The sequence below is a fragment of the Arachis hypogaea genome, chromosome 17 (assembly GCF_003086295.3).
Source record: "Arachis hypogaea cultivar Tifrunner chromosome 17, arahy.Tifrunner.gnm2.J5K5, whole genome shotgun sequence".
NCBI classification, from domain to species: Eukaryota; Viridiplantae; Streptophyta; class Magnoliopsida; order Fabales; family Fabaceae; genus Arachis; species Arachis hypogaea.
In genome coordinates, this window is record NC_092052.1 from 132,086,567 (window position 1) to 132,104,459 (window position 17,893).

A 17,893-nucleotide genomic window follows, 5' to 3' on the forward strand; every position below is an offset into this window, starting at 1 on the left:
AATTATATAGTATAAGAACAGTGATAATGATATTCACAACTAAAATTATTGGAACATCAGAATTTGTTCAGTACTTGAATTTTTCTATAGTATATGGGTTATTTTATTTTTTATTTATTTTAAGTGAAATAGGTTATTGTAAAATGTTACATTAAGATGGTAACAAATTAATAATAATAGAAATAAAATAAATAAAGATATACTAAATATAAAATAAAGATGTGTAAATAGAAGACTCTAGTATTAATATAATTAGCTCAATAATAATAATTCATATATTTATTTACTAATATTATATATATATATATATATATATATATATATATATATATATATATATATATATATAAAGAGAGAGAAGTATTCAGTAAAATTACAACGTAAAGAAAGAGAAAGAATTAATTTGTTTATTGTTGTGTATCGTGTTACTCAGTTGCTTCTCTATTTATAGGTAAGGAAGTTTTACATTTTTCAACTTCATTAATTTGGTTTGCCTAGAGAAGTTAAGTATTGAGAAAAAATTAGCCGTCCATATTAATGGGCATCCATCTTGACCATTTTGATCTTATCACAACACTCCCCTTTAGATGCTCATTCAGGATTATGTCTCGTTAAAACCTTACTAAAGAAAAATCCAATGGAAAAAAAACTTTAGTGAAGGAAAAAGAGTACAATATCTTTTGATGGGAACTGCCTCATCAAAAATCTTGTCAAGAAAAACCCAATGGAAAAAAACCTGACCAAGGAAAAAAGAGTACAGTCTCCCCTCTTGTCGACATTATTTAATATCTCGAAATCGGCGCATCCCAATCTGATGTACCAATCTTTCAAAGAAGGAATTTATGAGTGACTTTTTAAATAAATTTTCCAGATTGCCACTTGAGTGGATCTGTTGGACATCAATTGTCCCTTGATTTGGAAGATCATGAGTGAAGAAGAATTTGGGAGAAATATGCTTTGTTCTATTACCTTTAATGTATCCACCTTTAAGCTGAGTAATGCATGCTGTATTAGTTTCAAACAGGACAGTTGGAGCTATCTTATGATCAATCAGTCCATATGATGACAGAATATATTGGACCAAACTCCTGAGCCAAAAACATTCGCGACTTGCTTCATGAATCGCTAGTATTTCAGCATGATTAGAGGATGTTGCTGCAATTGTCTGTTTCGTGGACCTCCATGATATAGCTGTACCACCATATGTGAATAGGTATCATGTTTGAGATCTCCCTTTATGTGGATCAGACAAGTATCCAGCATTTGCATAGCCAACTAATTATGACTTGGATCCATATGGATAAAACAATCACATATCAACCGTTCCATGAAGATATCAAAAGATTTATTTGATTCCATTCCAATGTCTTCTGATTGGAGAAGAACTATACCTTGCTAGTAAATTCACTGCAAATGATATATCGGGTCTTGTATTATTAGCAAGATATATTAGTGCTCCAATGGCACTAAGATATTGTATTTCAGGACCAAGGATATCTTCATTTTCTTGCTTAGGACGGAATTGATCTTTTTCCACATCCAAAGATCTTATGATCATTGGGGTACTTAATGGATGTAACTTATTCATATAAAATCTCTTCAAAATATTTTCTGTGTATGTTGTTTGATGAATAAAGATTCCATTTTTTGTATGCTCGATCTACAGGTTGAGACAAAATTTAGTCTTTCCAAGATGTTTCATATCAAACTCTTCTTTTGGAGTTTTTATAATTATTGGAATCTCTTCAGGAGTTTCAATGATATTTAAATCATCAACGTACACAGCAATTACAATGAATCCAAATGCATATTTCTTTATGAAAACACATGGGCAGATATCATCATTTTTTGAATCCATTTTTGGCCAGATACTCAGTAAAACGATTATACCACATTCGTCCAGATTGCTTTAGACCATATAAAGATCTTTACAATTTAACTGAGTATAATCCCTGTGAATATTCATTGGATGGTTTAAATATCTTTAATCCTTCAAGGACTTTCATATAGATATCACGATCTAATGAGCCGTATAAGTAGGTTGTTACCACATCCATTAAATGCATATGTAGTTTATGATATGCAGATAAATTGACCAAATAACGCAATGTTATTGCATCCACTACAGGGGAATACATTTCTTCATAATCTATACCAATGGTCCTTTCCACCACAACGGAAACATTTATCCTCAGTTGATTTATTTTACCCATTGTTTCTTTCTTGATCCCACTTCTGGTGAGATCCTTTCTTATGAACATAATTCTTTTTCCTTCCATAATTTTTCTTGATACTAAAACCTTACCATTTACCTCTTCTGGGGTAATGATTTGCCGCATTTACTTCAGGAAATGGGGCGGCGCCAGATGGACATGCTTCATGATTTCTTAAAAGTAATTTATTATTGCGTTCAGCAACAAGAAAGTAAGAAATTAACTCAAAATTTTAAATCCTTTTTCTTGATACTGCTGCTGCAGGAGCACATTCGAGGCATGGAAGGTCGAGAAAATTTTCTCTAACATATGATTATCAGATATCTTTTCTCCACATAATTTTATTCGTGAGGTGATTCGAAACATTGCTGAATTATATTCATTTATGGATTTAAAATCCTGTAGACGCAAGTGCGTCCATTCATATCGGATTTGAGGAAGTATCACCGTTTTTTTATGATTGTACCTTTGTTCAAGGTCTTTCCACAGATTTGCAGGATCTTTTAATGTGAGATATTCATTTTTTCAATCCTTCGTCAATATGACGATGAAGAAAGATCATGGCTTTGACTTTATCCTTCTGGGATATATTATTTTTAGCCTTAACGGTATCTCCAAGATCCATTGAATCAAGATGGATTTCAGCATCTAGTTTCCATGATAAATAGTTGTTTCCAAATATATCAAGAGCATTAAATTCAAGATGAGAGAGTTTCGACATAACGAAAATTTGTTACCTGAGTCTTTCTAAAATTTGATTAGAGTCTCGTGCTGATAACGTGTTATAAAATAAATAAAGATATACTAGATATAAAATAAAAATGTGTAAATAGAAGACTCTAATATTAATATAATTAGCTCAATAACAATAATTCATATATGTATTTACTAATATTATAAGTTGTAATATATATATATATATATAAAAAGAGAGAGAAGTATTCAGTAAAATTGCAACGTAAAAAAAGAGAGAGAATTGATTTGTTTATTGTTGTGTATCGTGTTCCTCAGTTGCTTCTCTATTTATAGGCAAAAAAGTTTTACATTTTTTAACTTCATTAATTTAGTTTGCCTTAAGAAATTAAGTATTGAGAACAAAATCAGCCGTCTGGCAATCTATCTTGACCATTTTGATTTTATCACAACAATCTTTTTATTTTTATCTAAAAATTTTGAGTTAGAATCTCATTTCTAATTTAGAAAAAAAAAAAAAACAATAATAGAAGGAGTGACGTGGTTTAACGCTCCCAGACACAAGCCGAGGCATTTGGCAAATATTAACGCTTGGCACTTTCAAGTTTCAACAACCATCAGTCCATTACTGATTCTTTCTTTCAATTTTCTCATTAAATCCTTCTTTGAATATCACACGCACACTAAACTCCCAAATTATACCCTAACCTAGAAACTAAAACACTCATAAAGTGAATCAAATTAAAGTAAAGGAGGTCATTTTACTCATTTATCATAATGACTTTTTGCCCCCTCCCCCGGTCGCTCTCTTAAGTCTTAATTGTAGACCTGACTTGAAATATTTATTATTGATAACTTATGTATTATTTATTATCTAATTATATTTTTATATATAAATGAAACATTTCTTGGTGTCTAAATTTTATATTTCTAAAATGCGTTATTTTTTAACTGTCAATTACATATGCATATATAGATATTTTCTTTTGAAAAGTTTATATTGAAAAATAAGATTTTAAATTAATAATTATAAATATAAATAAATTATTTATATTTTTATGTTTTTAACAAGCACATATTTGTTAACGAAACTATATATATGAATATTGTTGACTATAACGTTTTTTTCCTAATAACTTTCAAAATGTTACTATTTTTAGTTAGATTTGTTTTAACTTTTTAATAAACTTAAGCAAAGACACACTGTTAATTCTAACAAAAAGAATAAATTTTCATACTTAATACGCAAATAATTATTTTACTAGTATTTTTATTAAATACATATAATAATAAAAGTAAAATGAGTTAGGATAATAAATATTTTATTCTTCTTTAACACATATTTTAAGAATATTATTTAAAAATGACTTATTAAATTTATTTTAAAATATTAAATGTATTAAAAATTTAAATTTTATTATTATTATTATTATTATTATTATTATTATGCCGTGTGCCTGTTTCCTTAGTTGAATCTATATCTATATCCATAATTTATATAACCAAGTCACTTTCCAAGGTCATAATGGTCATCGCCTCGCCAATCTGATTCGCCACCTGAATCTGACGGCGGAGGCTGCTCGCCAACACGCTCCCTCGCATCTCGGTTACGTGCAAAGGGCCAGCGCGTGGTTTCACGCAGACAGTAACCTACCCTTTCTGTCGTTATTCACTTTCCCGTTACACGTGGTTTCGTCCGTTAATTATTTTCTATTAACTTGAGCTGTGCCCCTGACGCTCTCTGGCAGCAGCGTGAGATTCGGTAAGACACGGAAATATTCGCTACACCTCACTTCTCCATGCTTTCCTAGATCCTCATAATCCAAGCCACCCAATCACAGGAAAATTATTCAGACTGCAGAATCAAAAGGGAAAGAGGGCGAGAAAAAGAGTCGAACACCAGGATTCACATGAACCTCACCGCACTTTAACATTTCAACTTTCTTCTTTCTCACGAGAAATAATTATTTAATCAAATTAATAATTCATTAATAAAATAAATAAAGCTCCTCTGCACCATCGTGGTTCTTTCTCTGAGTAAACAAATTCCCATTGCGATCTTTCTCTCCCCGTGCGTCTCTTCAGTGAGAGATTTCTAGGGTTTTCACTGAGATTCAGATTTGGCGCGCTCGCAGAAAACTAGGGTTTTCGATTTTCTTCCCCTCATTTTGTACCATTTACCTTCATGGTGAAAACGAAAGGTCATTGCATTGGTTCCTGAATCCCAAGATTTTCGACAATAACCGAAATCGCGCGAAAAAATCTCAGCTCATTCCCTCAATGTAATGACTTCTGTCGTCAGCGAATGGCTCAATTTCGTTTCCGGCGACTCCGTACTCTTGCCATACTCGTCCTCGCCTTCGCCGGTGCCGCCGTTTTCGGCGATGGAGAGCAATGGACAGCCCCGACGATCGATAATAACGACATAGAGCAGGTGACTGATCTAGATTGGAGCAGGTTGTTCCACCATGACTACTCGCCGCCGTCTCCTCCACCTCCACCACCGCGCCCGCCGTCGGTTTCTTGCGAGGACGATCTCGGCGGGGTAGGTTCGCTAGACACGACGTGCCAGATAACGAACGACTTGAACCTCACCCGCGACGTGTACATAGCAGGGAAGGGAAATTTCAACATCCTCCCCGGTGTGAGGTTCCATTGTGAGATTTATGGGTGCTTTATAACCGTCAATGTCACCGGGAACTTTACCTTAGGCGCCAACTCCTCGATTGTGACTGGAGCCTTCGAGCTCGAATCGGAGAACGCCGAATTTGGTAACGGTTCGGTGGTGGATACGACGGGGATGGCGGGGAACCCGCCACCGCAGACTAGCGGGACGCCAGCAGGGGAGGATGGAGGCGGCGGGGGGCACGGTGGGAGGGGCGCGAGCTGCTTGACGGACACGTCGAAGCTGCCAGAGGATGTTTGGGGAGGGGATGCGTATGCTTGGGATACGCTTCAGAACCCTGAAAGCTTTGGGAGCAAAGGTGGGTCTACGAGCCTCAAGGTAGACTATGGTGGGTTAGGTGGTGGGATTGTGAAATTGATGGTTCATCAGGTTCTTGAGATGAATGCTAGGGTTTTAGCTGATGGTGCAAATGGAGGTAACAAAGGTGGAGGTGGCTCTGGTGGCAGCATCTACATCAAGGCTTACAGAATGTAAATAATTTATTCGTTTATTTTGCGTCTGTGTTTGTGTGTGTTTCTTGATTGACATAAGAATATTCTTGTTGATTTTGAGCTATTTCAGTTGTCATATATCTCGTGGTTCTCTTGTTGGACGATTTTGATATTCATCTTGGAATCTTCATTATTGCTGTTTTCACTTTTGTTTTCATTTTTTAAGATATATGTATATTATAAAACAAATAACAAAGAGCAAAGAATCTGTATTTTGATTTCATTTTTAAGTATGGCTACGTAAATTGACACGCATTTAAAGAACAAAGAATCGTTTGTCATTTTGTGAAGTTAAGACGCAAATTATCCCTAGATTTGAAGTTTATTTTTGCCTTCTAATCTGTTTATGACAATATCTACACACAAAATAGCATGCTGAGCCTGGAACACACCGTCTCTTGCTTATCGGATTCCATGGTCTTTTTCCCCATATTAATATGCGTTGAGTCAAAGACATGTATTGCAACTAGTGGAATGTTTGTACATTTGTTCTGGTTTTAATTGCAGCTGAAATGTAATTACTATTCATGAAAATTGCTTGTATGCTTTTTCATTGATCTCTTTAATTGTTTTAAAGAGCAGGACTGGTGGTGGGATGATCAGTGCTTGTGGTGGTGATGGTTATGCTGGTGGTGGTGGTGGCAGAGTTTCAGTTGATGTTTTCAGCAGGCACGATGAGCCCAAAATTTATGTACATGGTGAGGATTTCATTATGTTTAGTTCTTTATGAATATACCTGGCAGAAGAGCTTCTCTGCAGATTAAGTACTCATTTTATGCTATGCTCTTAATATATAGTGTGACATGACCCTTTTTTCCTGTTTTTTTTTTTTGCACCTGGCAGATGAGGAGGGAGTTCTCTCCTACTTTGCCAGTGAAATTTTAGTTGCACTCTAGAATTAACTTGCACTTTAGTTATAAACACCTAGGATTTGGGAATTACTCTCATTCTACTCTGGAGTTTTCTTTAACCAGTATCCTATTTTTATGGACAACCCTGGAAGGTTGGGCAAGAGATCTTTAACTTGTTGCATGAAAATTGATTGCTTTCTCTTAACTGCCAATTGATTTTGCTATTTCAGGTGGTAGTAGCGTGGGCTGTGCTGAAAATGCAGGTGCTGCTGGAACTCTTTATGATGCAGTTCCTCGAAGCCTCATTGTTGATAACTTTAACATGACAACTGATACGGAGACACTTCTCTTGGACTTTCCTAATCAACCTCTTTGGACCAATGTTTATGTTAGAAATAAGGCTAGGGCCACGGTTCCTTTGCTCTGGAGTCGTGTACAGGTTTGTCAAATTCAGCTCAACACCCATTTCTCTCTGGAGTGTGTGTTTTTATATCCCTGTGATCATTTGATTGATGTATATTGCTTTACACTGCAAGCTGTCTATGCCTCTCTTAATCTTAAAACCATATATTTGTGTTTTCTCTTATTCTTGATATATAAGAGATTGAGTATTTTTTCAAGAGCTTTGTTGGTATTCATGATCTAATGTTCTTGCCGTTTTGCCAGTGTATTTTTACGATGCAAGGAGAAGGGTTGTGGGGGGAAAGGGGGGAGGTTGTTAGGTTTGCATAGAGATCAGAAATATGAAAGCTCATATGACCGTCACTTTAGTATTCTGTTAATATTATTGGTTTGTTTCTTCTTAGTGGATGGCTTTTTTATTTATTGTTTTTTTCGTTTTTATTCTGTCTCTGTATTCCCTTATCTTTTTCTGGTGAATTCTTGTCTCTAAAAGAGAGAAAGTGAGAACCTTCTGCTCTTCTTTTAGGCCTTGCTTCTTTAGTTGGTCATAACCTAACTCGTTGGGTCATGAGGTTTCATCCAATGGCTTTGGGAGAAGTTTTATGTTCATATACAATCTATGCTACAATATGATGTACTTTGCTATAGAGCAAAGCTCTCCTACTTCTAAGGAGGTTGGAGGTTTCTAAGTGACCACCTTATATGGGATAAATTCAGCTGTTAGTGTGATATGGTTTGAAAGTTCATAGCCTTTTTATCAGGATGTCTTTAAATCCATGTTGAGGATTTCAAGGCTTTGTTACTGTGATATCTGCTTCCATGTTTGTTTTTTGTCCTCTTTCAAGGTTTTTTAGAGGAGTTCTTGTCTTCATCTCTCTTTGCAATTCTGTTCTGGCATGTTAATTCTTTACTCCCATGCAAAAAAGGAAGATATATTGTGATACCTGTCTGTTTTTCATCTGGTTTGGAGAAAAAAATATCTGCCATGTAAGGAAATTAGTTCAACTGTGTTTCACATTCATTATGTAGGTGCAAGGACAGATAAGTATCTTGCAGGGTGGGGTGTTGAGCTTTGGGCTGCGACATTATGCTTCTTCAGAGTTTGAGTTACTGGCTGAAGAACTGTTGATGAGTGATTCTGAGTTGAAGGTAGTTGGAATATCTGTCAGAATTTGTTTACTAGATCTTGTTTGTTGAATCTTCAGTCATTCTCAATCCACTAGCTGTTGTATCTTCGAAGTGTGAACTGAATGTTGACTCATACACTTCTTTATCTTCGTCACCTATTTTATCCAGAATGACTAGATATAAATGAGCATATCCGAAATGGGCTGACATTAATTTATGCCTTATATTCACTTATTTTGTGTGGCAAAGGTATATGGGGCTCTACGTATGTCAGTAAAAATGTTCTTGATGTGGAACTCAAAGTTGCTCATAGATGCCGGGGAGGGAACTGCTGTGGCAACTTCTTTGCTTGAAGCTAGTAATTTGATTGTTCTCAGGGTATTTAACAACTCTGACTCTAAAATGTTATTGCATGTGGTCTATCATTTAACTCATCTGGTTTTATTGACAGGAGTCTTCTGTTATACATTCTAATGCAAACCTTGGAGTTCATGGACAAGGTCTATTAAATTTGTCAGGGCCAGGGGATTGGATTGAAGCTCAGCGCTTGGTTTTATCCCTATTTTACAGTATTCATGTGAGATTTTATTTTTATACTGATCATTTTCTGTTTTTGCCAATTGATTCATCTAATATGATGAACTGGAATATTTCCTTTTCCAGAAATATTTTAATATTATTTCATTATTTTTTCCACACAACAACATTTTATGTCTATACCAGTGAAATATGAATATCTTACATTTGTTATTTTATTGTAATCATCGAATGCAAATTGTTCTTCCTGGATAATAGTTTAGTAAAAGATTGTAGTTGCAGTGAAGTTCTTCAATTCTCCGAATAGAATCCTTGTATTCAATCTATGATATATATAGGTCCATAATTCAATGGATACATCTGAAAACTGTTATTTGGCTCCATTCTTATATCCAATGCTATATATATATCTAATGATCCAATGACTTGGTTGCGGCCCTTTCCCGGACCCTGCGTTAAACGCGGGACGCTTGTGCACCGGGTTGCCCTTTTTTTATTTATATTTAGATAATGATAATAATCTTCCTAAATAAATTTTTTAAACTTAAATGAAGAAACTGCATCATTTTTGTTTATGCTGAAATATTTAGAAACTGTTAAGAGAAAAATTCTCTTATAGATTGCAAACTTTTGTTCCTCTCTACATTTTCATCTTATCAGGATCATAATCTTCATGTGGTGCTTATTCTTTACCTTTTAGATCAAATATACTGTCTTCCCCCTTTGGGTACCTTTCTTTTTTTGGTGTGTGTGTGTGGTCTTTGCATATATAGTTCATAATGATAATAATCTCTTTACTACCTATATATATTTCTAAAATTTATTTTGAAGAAAAAGCGTCTTTCTGTTTATGCCAAAATATTTATATTTAGATAATGATAATAATCTTCCTAAATAAATTTTTTAAACTTAAATGAAGAAACTGCATCATTTTTGTTTATGCTGAAATATTTAGAAACTGTTAAGAGAAAAATTCTCTTATAGATTGCAAACTTTTGTTCCTCTCTACATTTTCATCTTATCAGGATCATAATCTTCATGTGGTGCTTATTCTTTACCTTTTAGATCAAATATACTGTCTTCCCCCTTTGGGTACCTTTCTTTTTTTGGTGTGTGTGTGTGGTTCTGTTGCAATCTGAGATGTTCTTGGTACTATGGACTCTATTTGCCCTTGGGTTTTGGATGTTATCAATTTTCTCTTGTTTTTTAAGTAGAGCCATATTGTTAACTTGCTTTGTGGCAGTAGCTAATGTGATAATAGTGCATGTGTTTACACTTTGGTTAAGCAAGATTTAGTCTTAACTCCCGAACCTGAGTTTGCTTTTGGCATTTTCGGTAGGTTGGGCCTGGGTCTGTCTTGCGTGGTCCATTGGAGAATGCAACAACTGATGATGCGTATGTTTGGATATTGTTAAATATATTTGTTAATTTCTCATCTCATTCTGTACACTGATTTTTAGTTCTGCTAAATTTATGTACTCGTATGATTTGACAGGACTCCCAAGCTTTATTGTGACAATGAAACTTGCCCCTTTGAATTACTTCATCCTCCTGAAGATTGCAATGTGAATTCATCATTGTCATTCACACTTCAGGTACTTGTAAACTATCCTGAAGTGTGGTGAATTTGGTTATGCTTATATATCTTTAGTTGAAAGTTCTTGTGTATCTTCCTTTCTAGATCTGCCGAGTTGAGGACATTCTAGTTGAAGGCCTTATTAAAGGTTCTGTTGTCCATTTCCACAGGGCAAGGACCATAACTGTGGAACCTTCTGGATTAATATCTGCCTCTGGAATGGGTATTTTTCTTTTCAAGAGGCTATTATCAGCTGTCACTTTTTAGCTGAAACTACTGTGCATTTCTATATTCATTGTGTCCCTTGAAAATTAATGTTCACAGGCTGTACTGGTGGTTTGGGCCATGGAAATGTTCTAAGCAATGGTGTTGGTAGTGGCGGTGGGCATGGTGGGAAAGGAGGGGCTGCATGTTATAATGATAGTTGTATTGAAGGTGGCATTTCATATGGGAATGCAAACCTGCCCTGTGAACTTGGTAGTGGAAGTGGAAATAGCAGCTCAGCTAGTGGAACGTCTGGGGGTGGTATTGTAGGTAAGCTTATGTTTGGATCAGTTAATTAATTGGTTCATTTTAAATACTCAAAGATGTTGATTACTACAAATTTTCTCTAACTTCCAATCTTGTTATGTGTGCTGTGCAGTCATTGGATCATTAGAACATTCTTTGTCAAGTTTGTCCATTAAAGGTTCTATAAATGCTGATGGAGAGAATTTTGAACCAGCAACCAGGAGGGAGAATCTTGCATTTTTTGATAATTTTACTGGAGGTTCTGGGGGTGGATCTGGTGGGACCATACTATTGTTTCTCCATACCCTTTCACTTGCTGAATCAGCTATTCTTTCTAGTATGGGCGGTTATAGCACAAATGGAGGCGGTGGTGGAGGTGGTGGACGAATTCACTTTCATTGGTCTGACATTCCCACTGGAGATCTTTATCAGCCTATTGCTAGTGTAAAAGGAGACATTCATACTGGGTATGTTGTTTAGATTCTACTATGTGTGCGTTCTGTAAGTTTGCTTCTGAATTTCCTTAATATTTATGGCTGCAAGTAAATGGCAGTTCTCTGAGTTTTTTCTTTTACATTCATATGTTATAATGGTAATTTCAAAAGGTTATCCTTTTATATGATTATAATAGGGGAGGACAAGGTAAAGGACAGGGTGGTTCTGGAGAAAATGGGACAATAACTGGAAGGGATTGCCCCAAAGGGCTCTATGGGACATTTTGTGAGGTATATTTTCTTGACAGTTCCACAATTTAATTGTAATTCTTACATGTATATGTGGTCTTGCTTGATCATGAGTTTCCATGGATGTATGATCTTGTATGTTTCTTGGTGCTTTTGTTTACATCTGTGACTATATGTTGCAAGTATTGATAGAATTGAGGGTGGTGGATTTGACTTTTGTTTGTTTGTTGGGGGGGTGGGGGGGTGGGGAGGGGAGTAAAAGAAGAAATGAGTTTCATGGAACCTGGGCCTTCTTTTCTGCAATGTCAAAGTTGTGAGCCTTTTGTCCATCATGCCTTGCATAAGTTCATTTGATGTGGCTACTGCCCGTTGTTCGCTCTACCTTTCCTCAATGGCAGTGAGCTGCTTGACTGCATCCTACCCTGCCCTCAGTTCCTTGGCTGCCAATGCTTTTGACAATGTTGGATTGGAGGAAGCTTAGTCAAATTAATTGGAACTTTGATTTGTTTACCCCACTTCAATTCTAGGAGCATTCCAACTTCTTTGACTAATTGTTGGTTCCACTTCTAAATAATCTACTAAGGTTTATATTTTTTGCTTGCCTACAGGAATGTCCAGCTGGCACTTACAAGAATGTTACTGGATCTGATAAATCTCTCTGTCGCCAGTGTCCAGTTAATGAGCTTCCTCATCGTGCATCATATATTACGGTTCGAGGTAGACTAGACAACATAAAGGATTTTGACTGAATTAGCACGGCACACTATTCTGTTTTATTTTGAAGAATTATATTGAAAGTTAAAATGCACAAATTTTCATATTGTCCAATTGTACAGGTGGGAATGCTGAAACTCCTTGCCCGTACAGATGTATTTCAGACAGATATCACATGCCAAACTGTTATACTGCTCTCGAAGAGTTAATCTACACATTTGGTGGTCCATGGTTGTTTGGTCTTTTTCTTACTTGTCTACTGATCCTGTTAGCACTGGTGCTTAGTGTTGCTAGAATGAAATTTGTTGGGGTTGATGAATTGCCTGGCCCAGCACCCACCCAACATGGTTCACAAATAGATCATTCTTTCCCCTTCCTGGAGTCGCTAAATGAGGTATTCATCAAGCATGATTCTTGTTTCCTTGTTATATTTATGAATTAAGATGCTTATGTCTTTCTCTCTTATTAGTTTTCTTCTCTTTACGTCCTTGGCAATTGTATGGTGATGACATGATGTTCTGCAATGCCTAGGTCTTGGAAACAAACAGAGTTGAGGAGTCCCAAAGTCATGTTTATAGAATGTACTTTATGGGGCCTAATACTTTCAGTGAGCCTTGGCATCTGCCACATTCACCTCCTGAACAGATACAGGATATTGTGTAAGGAGAAATCTTCTCTGTTTGATCATTGTAGATTCGCTGGTTGGAATTTAAGAATCTAGCTAATTTATTTTTTCTTGGAATATGTTTTGTCATGATATTAAAATGGATATCTTTCAACAATTGTTATGACAGTTTTGAAGGTGCATTCAATACTTTTGTGGATGAGATTAATGCTTTAGCAACATACCAGTGGTGGGAGGGTGCAATCTATAGCATTCTTGCTGTTCTTGCATATCCTCTTGCATGGTCATGGCAACAATGGCGTAGGAGATTGATGTTGCAACGTTTGCGTGAGTTTGTTCGATCAGAGTATGATCATGCTTGCCTTCGTTCATGTCGTTCTCGAGCTCTCTATGAAGGGATCAAGGTTTGACTTGTTCATATGTATATTGAACCGGTGAACAATTAAGTATTTGATGGTATTTTTTACTTGTTGATGATTGTGTTGGTTAAATTGCATTTTTGAATCCTTTTGTATTGTGCATTCTATTATCAACAATAAATGTTAACTGTATCAGTATGGATAAATGGTCATCAGATGATCTAATGGTTTATTTTCATTTAATTGCCATCCCCTGATAGGTGTGTTTTATAGTTAAACCAACAATGATCTTGTCATATGAGATGCCTTCTAGTTCATTGCATTGTTGTTGATTGCTTTTTATTTTGTCTTTTTTTGCCCCCGTAAATGCTGAGAAATTCCAGTTAAAACCCCGGTGAACATTGATTACTAATCTGAGATAAAAATCTCATCATTGATTTAAAGTTCATTTTTTCATTGTATTTTAAATTGAAGAGCTGTTTAAAATAAAGATTTCTTAAGATATCTGTGCAACTTTTCTTTCCAATTGAAAAATCAGAATGCTAATTGACCTGTGAAATTATAAAGGTGAATGCAACTTCTGATTTGATGCTTGCATATGTGGACTTCTTTCTTGGTGGAGATGAAAAGAGGACAGACTTGCCTCCCCGATTACATGAAAGGTTTCCAATGGCATTGATTTTTGGGGGTGATGGAACTTATATGGCTCCATTCTCCCTCAACAATGATAATATTCTTACCAGCCTTATGAGTCAGGTTTGTATAATGATTTTTGTACTATAAAATGAGTTTGACAGACAGATACATTTTATTTGTTGCATTTTGTTCTATTTAGGGAAATAAAATTACTTGTGTTTGTCTAATATGTTTCAGTCAGTTCAACCAACAACATGGTATCGATTAGTGGCTGGACTTAACGCGCAGTTGCGCTTAGTTCGTCGAGGACGACTAAGAGTAACATTTCGACCTGTCCTCAAATGGCTAGAGACTCATGCTAATCCTGCATTGAGTATCCATGGTATTCGTGTTGATCTTGGCTGGTTTCAGGCGACAAGTAGTGGATATTGCAACTATGGGCTTGTGGTTTATGCTCTTGAGGATGAAGGCTATCCGTCCGGTGCAGAAAATATTGATGTAGCTTCAAGAACTGAGGAAAGATCACGGTAATCCTTTTTTTTTTTTTTTTTTACTTTGCAACATCACCTTCTTTTCATGTCATCTACAGAGAAACTATTTTTCTTTTTCTTGTTGATCTATTGAAATTTATGGTATATTTTTTGGTATGTGATAGTTGTATTATGATTTGGTTTTTGTTATTTTTGTTTCCAGGCTTAATATTAAGAAGGATCGACCCCCAGTTCTTCCAAGAAGCAGAGGTCACTTAAGCCCTCGTGGAAGAACTGAGAACAATTATATGAGGCGAAAGACACACGGAGCTGCTTTAAGTGTGAACAATTTGCATATGCTTGATGAGAAGAGGGATATCTTTTATCTTCTCTCTTTTATACTTCATAATACAAAACCTGTTGGCCATCAGGTATGTTGCATTGATCATTGTGTACTCACTAGATATAATTTATTCGTATTGTTTTTTAGAGCTGACATGTTCCCCCTTTCCCTTTTGCACTGTTGTTGCAGGATCTTGTTGGTTTAGTAATCTCAATGCTACTTCTAGGAGATTTTAGTTTAGTATTACTTACGCTGCTTCAACTGTATTCAATTTCGATGATGGATGTCTTCCTTGTTTTGTTCATATTGCCTTTTGGTATTCTCCTCCCGTTCCCTGTTGGAATTAATGCTCTCTTTAGTCATGGACCAAGACGTTCTGCAGGCCTTGCACGCCTTTATGCTCTATGGAACCTTACATCTGTTGTTAATGTTGTGAGTTCTCTCTATCAGGTTTCAGCTGATCAGTTGCAGTTATTCTTTTACCTTATGCAATGGGACAAACGAGGTTTATTCATATTTTTGGTTAGGGGAATAGGGGGTTTAAAATAGGCTGGAAATTTTCACGGATGGGTTTAATGTGTAAACTTACAGAGGTCTTCTATGAACGTTCTCATTCCATTTTTTTAACTCCAACTAAACATACCTTAAAAGAGTTGAAGATATCAACAGAGACCCTTTCCCTTTATTTATTCATTTTGGATTTAGCATAGCCCTCTTTTCAAATCTAAGGGACTTGGCTGTTTCTTTTGTTACTAGGTCATTGCATTTCTTTGTGGATATGTTCATTACTACTCTCAATCATCTTCGGGTAAAAAACAACCCAGCACTCAGCCATGGAGTATTGGCATGTAAGTGTATTCCAAGCTTATATATAACAGTTTTTTTGCTTGGGAAATTTGATTAGTAGAACTTTTTCTCTTTTCAACTTTATGTGGATGCAGGGACGAAAATGAATGGTGGATTTTTCCAGCTGGACTGGTGTTGTGTAAATTGTCCCAATCTCAACTCATCAATTGGCATGTTGCCAATCTGGAAATTCAAGACCGTTCCTTGTATAGTAACGATTTTGAGCTGTTCTGGCAGTCATGATGGTATGTTCACAGCATATATACATATATTCAACAGTAACTCATTTCCTCCTTCCCCTCCTTTTCCCTTGATCTAATACATGTTTAATTTGAGTACGGCCATCTAGAATTAGGTCAAAGATTGACATAGAGATGGTAGGAAAACTCAAGGTGGGGAGAAATAGCACTACAGAAAATCCAAAGTAGAGTTTTAGAGGCATTCATTACTGTAACACCTGATGTTCAATAGTTTTTGTTATAAAAAAAAAGAAAATTTTCACCTTGAATTTCCCTACTGTGTAAATATAAAGTAAATAAGCACTCTCTAAATGTAGTTGTAGATTAGTCTTAATGCATACTTCGTCATTTTTGTTCATTTGGGAAATGCCCTCAAGTTTAGTAAAAATCAACCATGAGAATTTGGCAGTCTTGGAATAAGATTTTTTGAGCTTCAATCCTCCGCCAACCTTGCCACAAAAGAGAAGTTATTGTTTCATATTTGTTGTTTCAGCTGTTGGTCATTTTTTTGTAATCAAACTTAGTTATACTACAATTGTATTACTTAGCATTTTTGTTTTAGATCATGGTTGGTTTTCAAGATTACGATTGATTATGCTACTGTGTATTTAATTATATTTAGACAGCTTCAATTATGCAGATTTTAAAGCTTTATTGGGTGGGGTTCTGGTTTACGTTTCTAGATTGATGGGGTGAGGGAGGAGCATATGGGTCGTTGAGGGCTTGTTTCGGTTTCAAACAGTTGCCAAGCTTATTAGCTGTGCTTAAATGAGGGCTTCTTTTGTGCTGCACCTGCCCTTTCTCTAACTCTTTGTTTGTATCTAATCCTTGTCCAAGTCTTTGGTAATATCTCACCCAACTTCCTAGGTTTTCCTCACAAACTAACATATTGTCATTTAATATTATCATTTTATTTTCGCGTAACTCCGTTTGGTCTGGTTCTTGAATGAATCCCCGCAATGAACGGCTGCTAGAGTTCTAATATTCGCATTGTTAACTTTTTGTATATTACGAAGTAATGTTTCTATAAATTTTATCCTCATCTGATCAGGTTAACACAGCAGACCATTTAGAAATGGTTACGGTAGGATCAAAATGTTATACGTTATGTCTCGATTTGCATGGATTGTATAGTCATAACTAATAACAGCACGGTACGGTGGATGTGGCAATGTGGCATGTGAATTTGGAACTGAATGCGTTATGCGTTATTAGTGTGTTAATGCATTACAAGATACCTAATTTATCATTCGCCTCCCTTCCAGACTTAAAAAAAACAAAAAGTTTTGATAAGGATTTAGTTAAAGAATGTCCTAAGGATATTAGTTTTCGATTCAAATTTTCTACTCGTAATATTTGTTGGGCACTAGCTAATAAGACTCTTTCGGAATAATTGTGATAAATATTCGGAAGGGAAAGAAATGTTTTATAGGTTCCACGTAACAAGTTTAAAATGTACATCTCTTTTGATAAAATGTTCAAACATTAATTGTCAAAATTATTGGTTTAAAATTAATACTTTAGGTGAAATTTTAAAAGTAAAATAGGTATATAAAAGATGATATTGTAATAAGATTTATATCGTAAAATCGATAAATATAATAGAAATTTTGTAAATTGATTGAGTTATTTAAAATTGTAATATCAAAATATTTTATGAGTTAAATTGACATGCAAACTATTATGTTTCTAACAAGAAGCCAACAGCACTGAAGATATCATCAATCAATTTAAAACCCCAACAGGGCCTAACCCACCGATAAGCAAGCTGGTAATATTGAAAGCGTAACTTAATATTCTCAAAATGGATGTGAATCTCCATTGGTTCTCTGGCTTCCCATTCTCCACTGCATGCATGGGTTTCCCATCAATATACTAAATGAATGACCAG

At 35.5% G+C, this 17,893-nt stretch overlaps 1 protein-coding gene across 4 annotated transcripts; it reads left to right on the plus strand.

Annotated features, from left to right (window-relative positions):
- Nucleotides 1–4,800: 4,800 nt before the first annotated feature.
- LOC112766014 (uncharacterized) lies at nucleotides 4,801–17,063 on the plus strand. Of its 4 annotated transcripts, none has more exons than XM_025811864.3 (23): nucleotides 4,801–6,062; nucleotides 6,666–6,781; nucleotides 7,165–7,373; nucleotides 8,366–8,485; nucleotides 8,714–8,842; nucleotides 8,916–9,041; nucleotides 10,341–10,396; nucleotides 10,497–10,596; nucleotides 10,683–10,800; nucleotides 10,902–11,111; nucleotides 11,221–11,554; nucleotides 11,719–11,812; nucleotides 12,379–12,487; nucleotides 12,607–12,878; nucleotides 13,016–13,143; nucleotides 13,279–13,513; nucleotides 14,036–14,224; nucleotides 14,342–14,631; nucleotides 14,798–15,005; nucleotides 15,107–15,349; nucleotides 15,674–15,765; nucleotides 15,859–16,008; nucleotides 16,629–17,063. In XM_025811864.3, exons 1-22 carry the CDS (start codon nucleotides 5,212–5,214, stop codon nucleotides 16,004–16,006), a joined length of 4,377 nt encoding a protein of 1,458 aa, XP_025667649.1. In that variant the 5' UTR covers nucleotides 4,801–5,211; the 3' UTR covers nucleotides 16,007–16,008; nucleotides 16,629–17,063. The 4 variants fall into 4 exon arrangements, with proteins under 4 accessions (XP_025667649.1, XP_025667652.1, XP_025667651.1 ...); XM_025811867.3 differs by having other exon boundaries at nucleotides 16,643–17,063; XM_025811866.3 differs by having other exon boundaries at nucleotides 16,686–17,063.
- The last annotated feature ends 830 nt before the right edge of the window (nucleotides 17,064–17,893 follow it).

Bases quoted from the DNA above. Each gene is read 5' to 3' on its own strand.
- LOC112766014 (XM_025811864.3), top strand. From the start codon at position 5,212: ATGGCTCAATTTCGTTTCCGGCGACTCCGTACTCTTGCCATACTCGTC. The intron at 6,782-7,164 runs GTGAGGATTTCA...TTGCTATTTCAG, and splicing joins GCCCAAAATTTATGTACATG to GTGGTAGTAGCGTGGGCTGT. The intron at 11,813-12,378 runs GTATATTTTCTT...GCTTGCCTACAG, and splicing joins TCTATGGGACATTTTGTGAG to GAATGTCCAGCTGGCACTTA.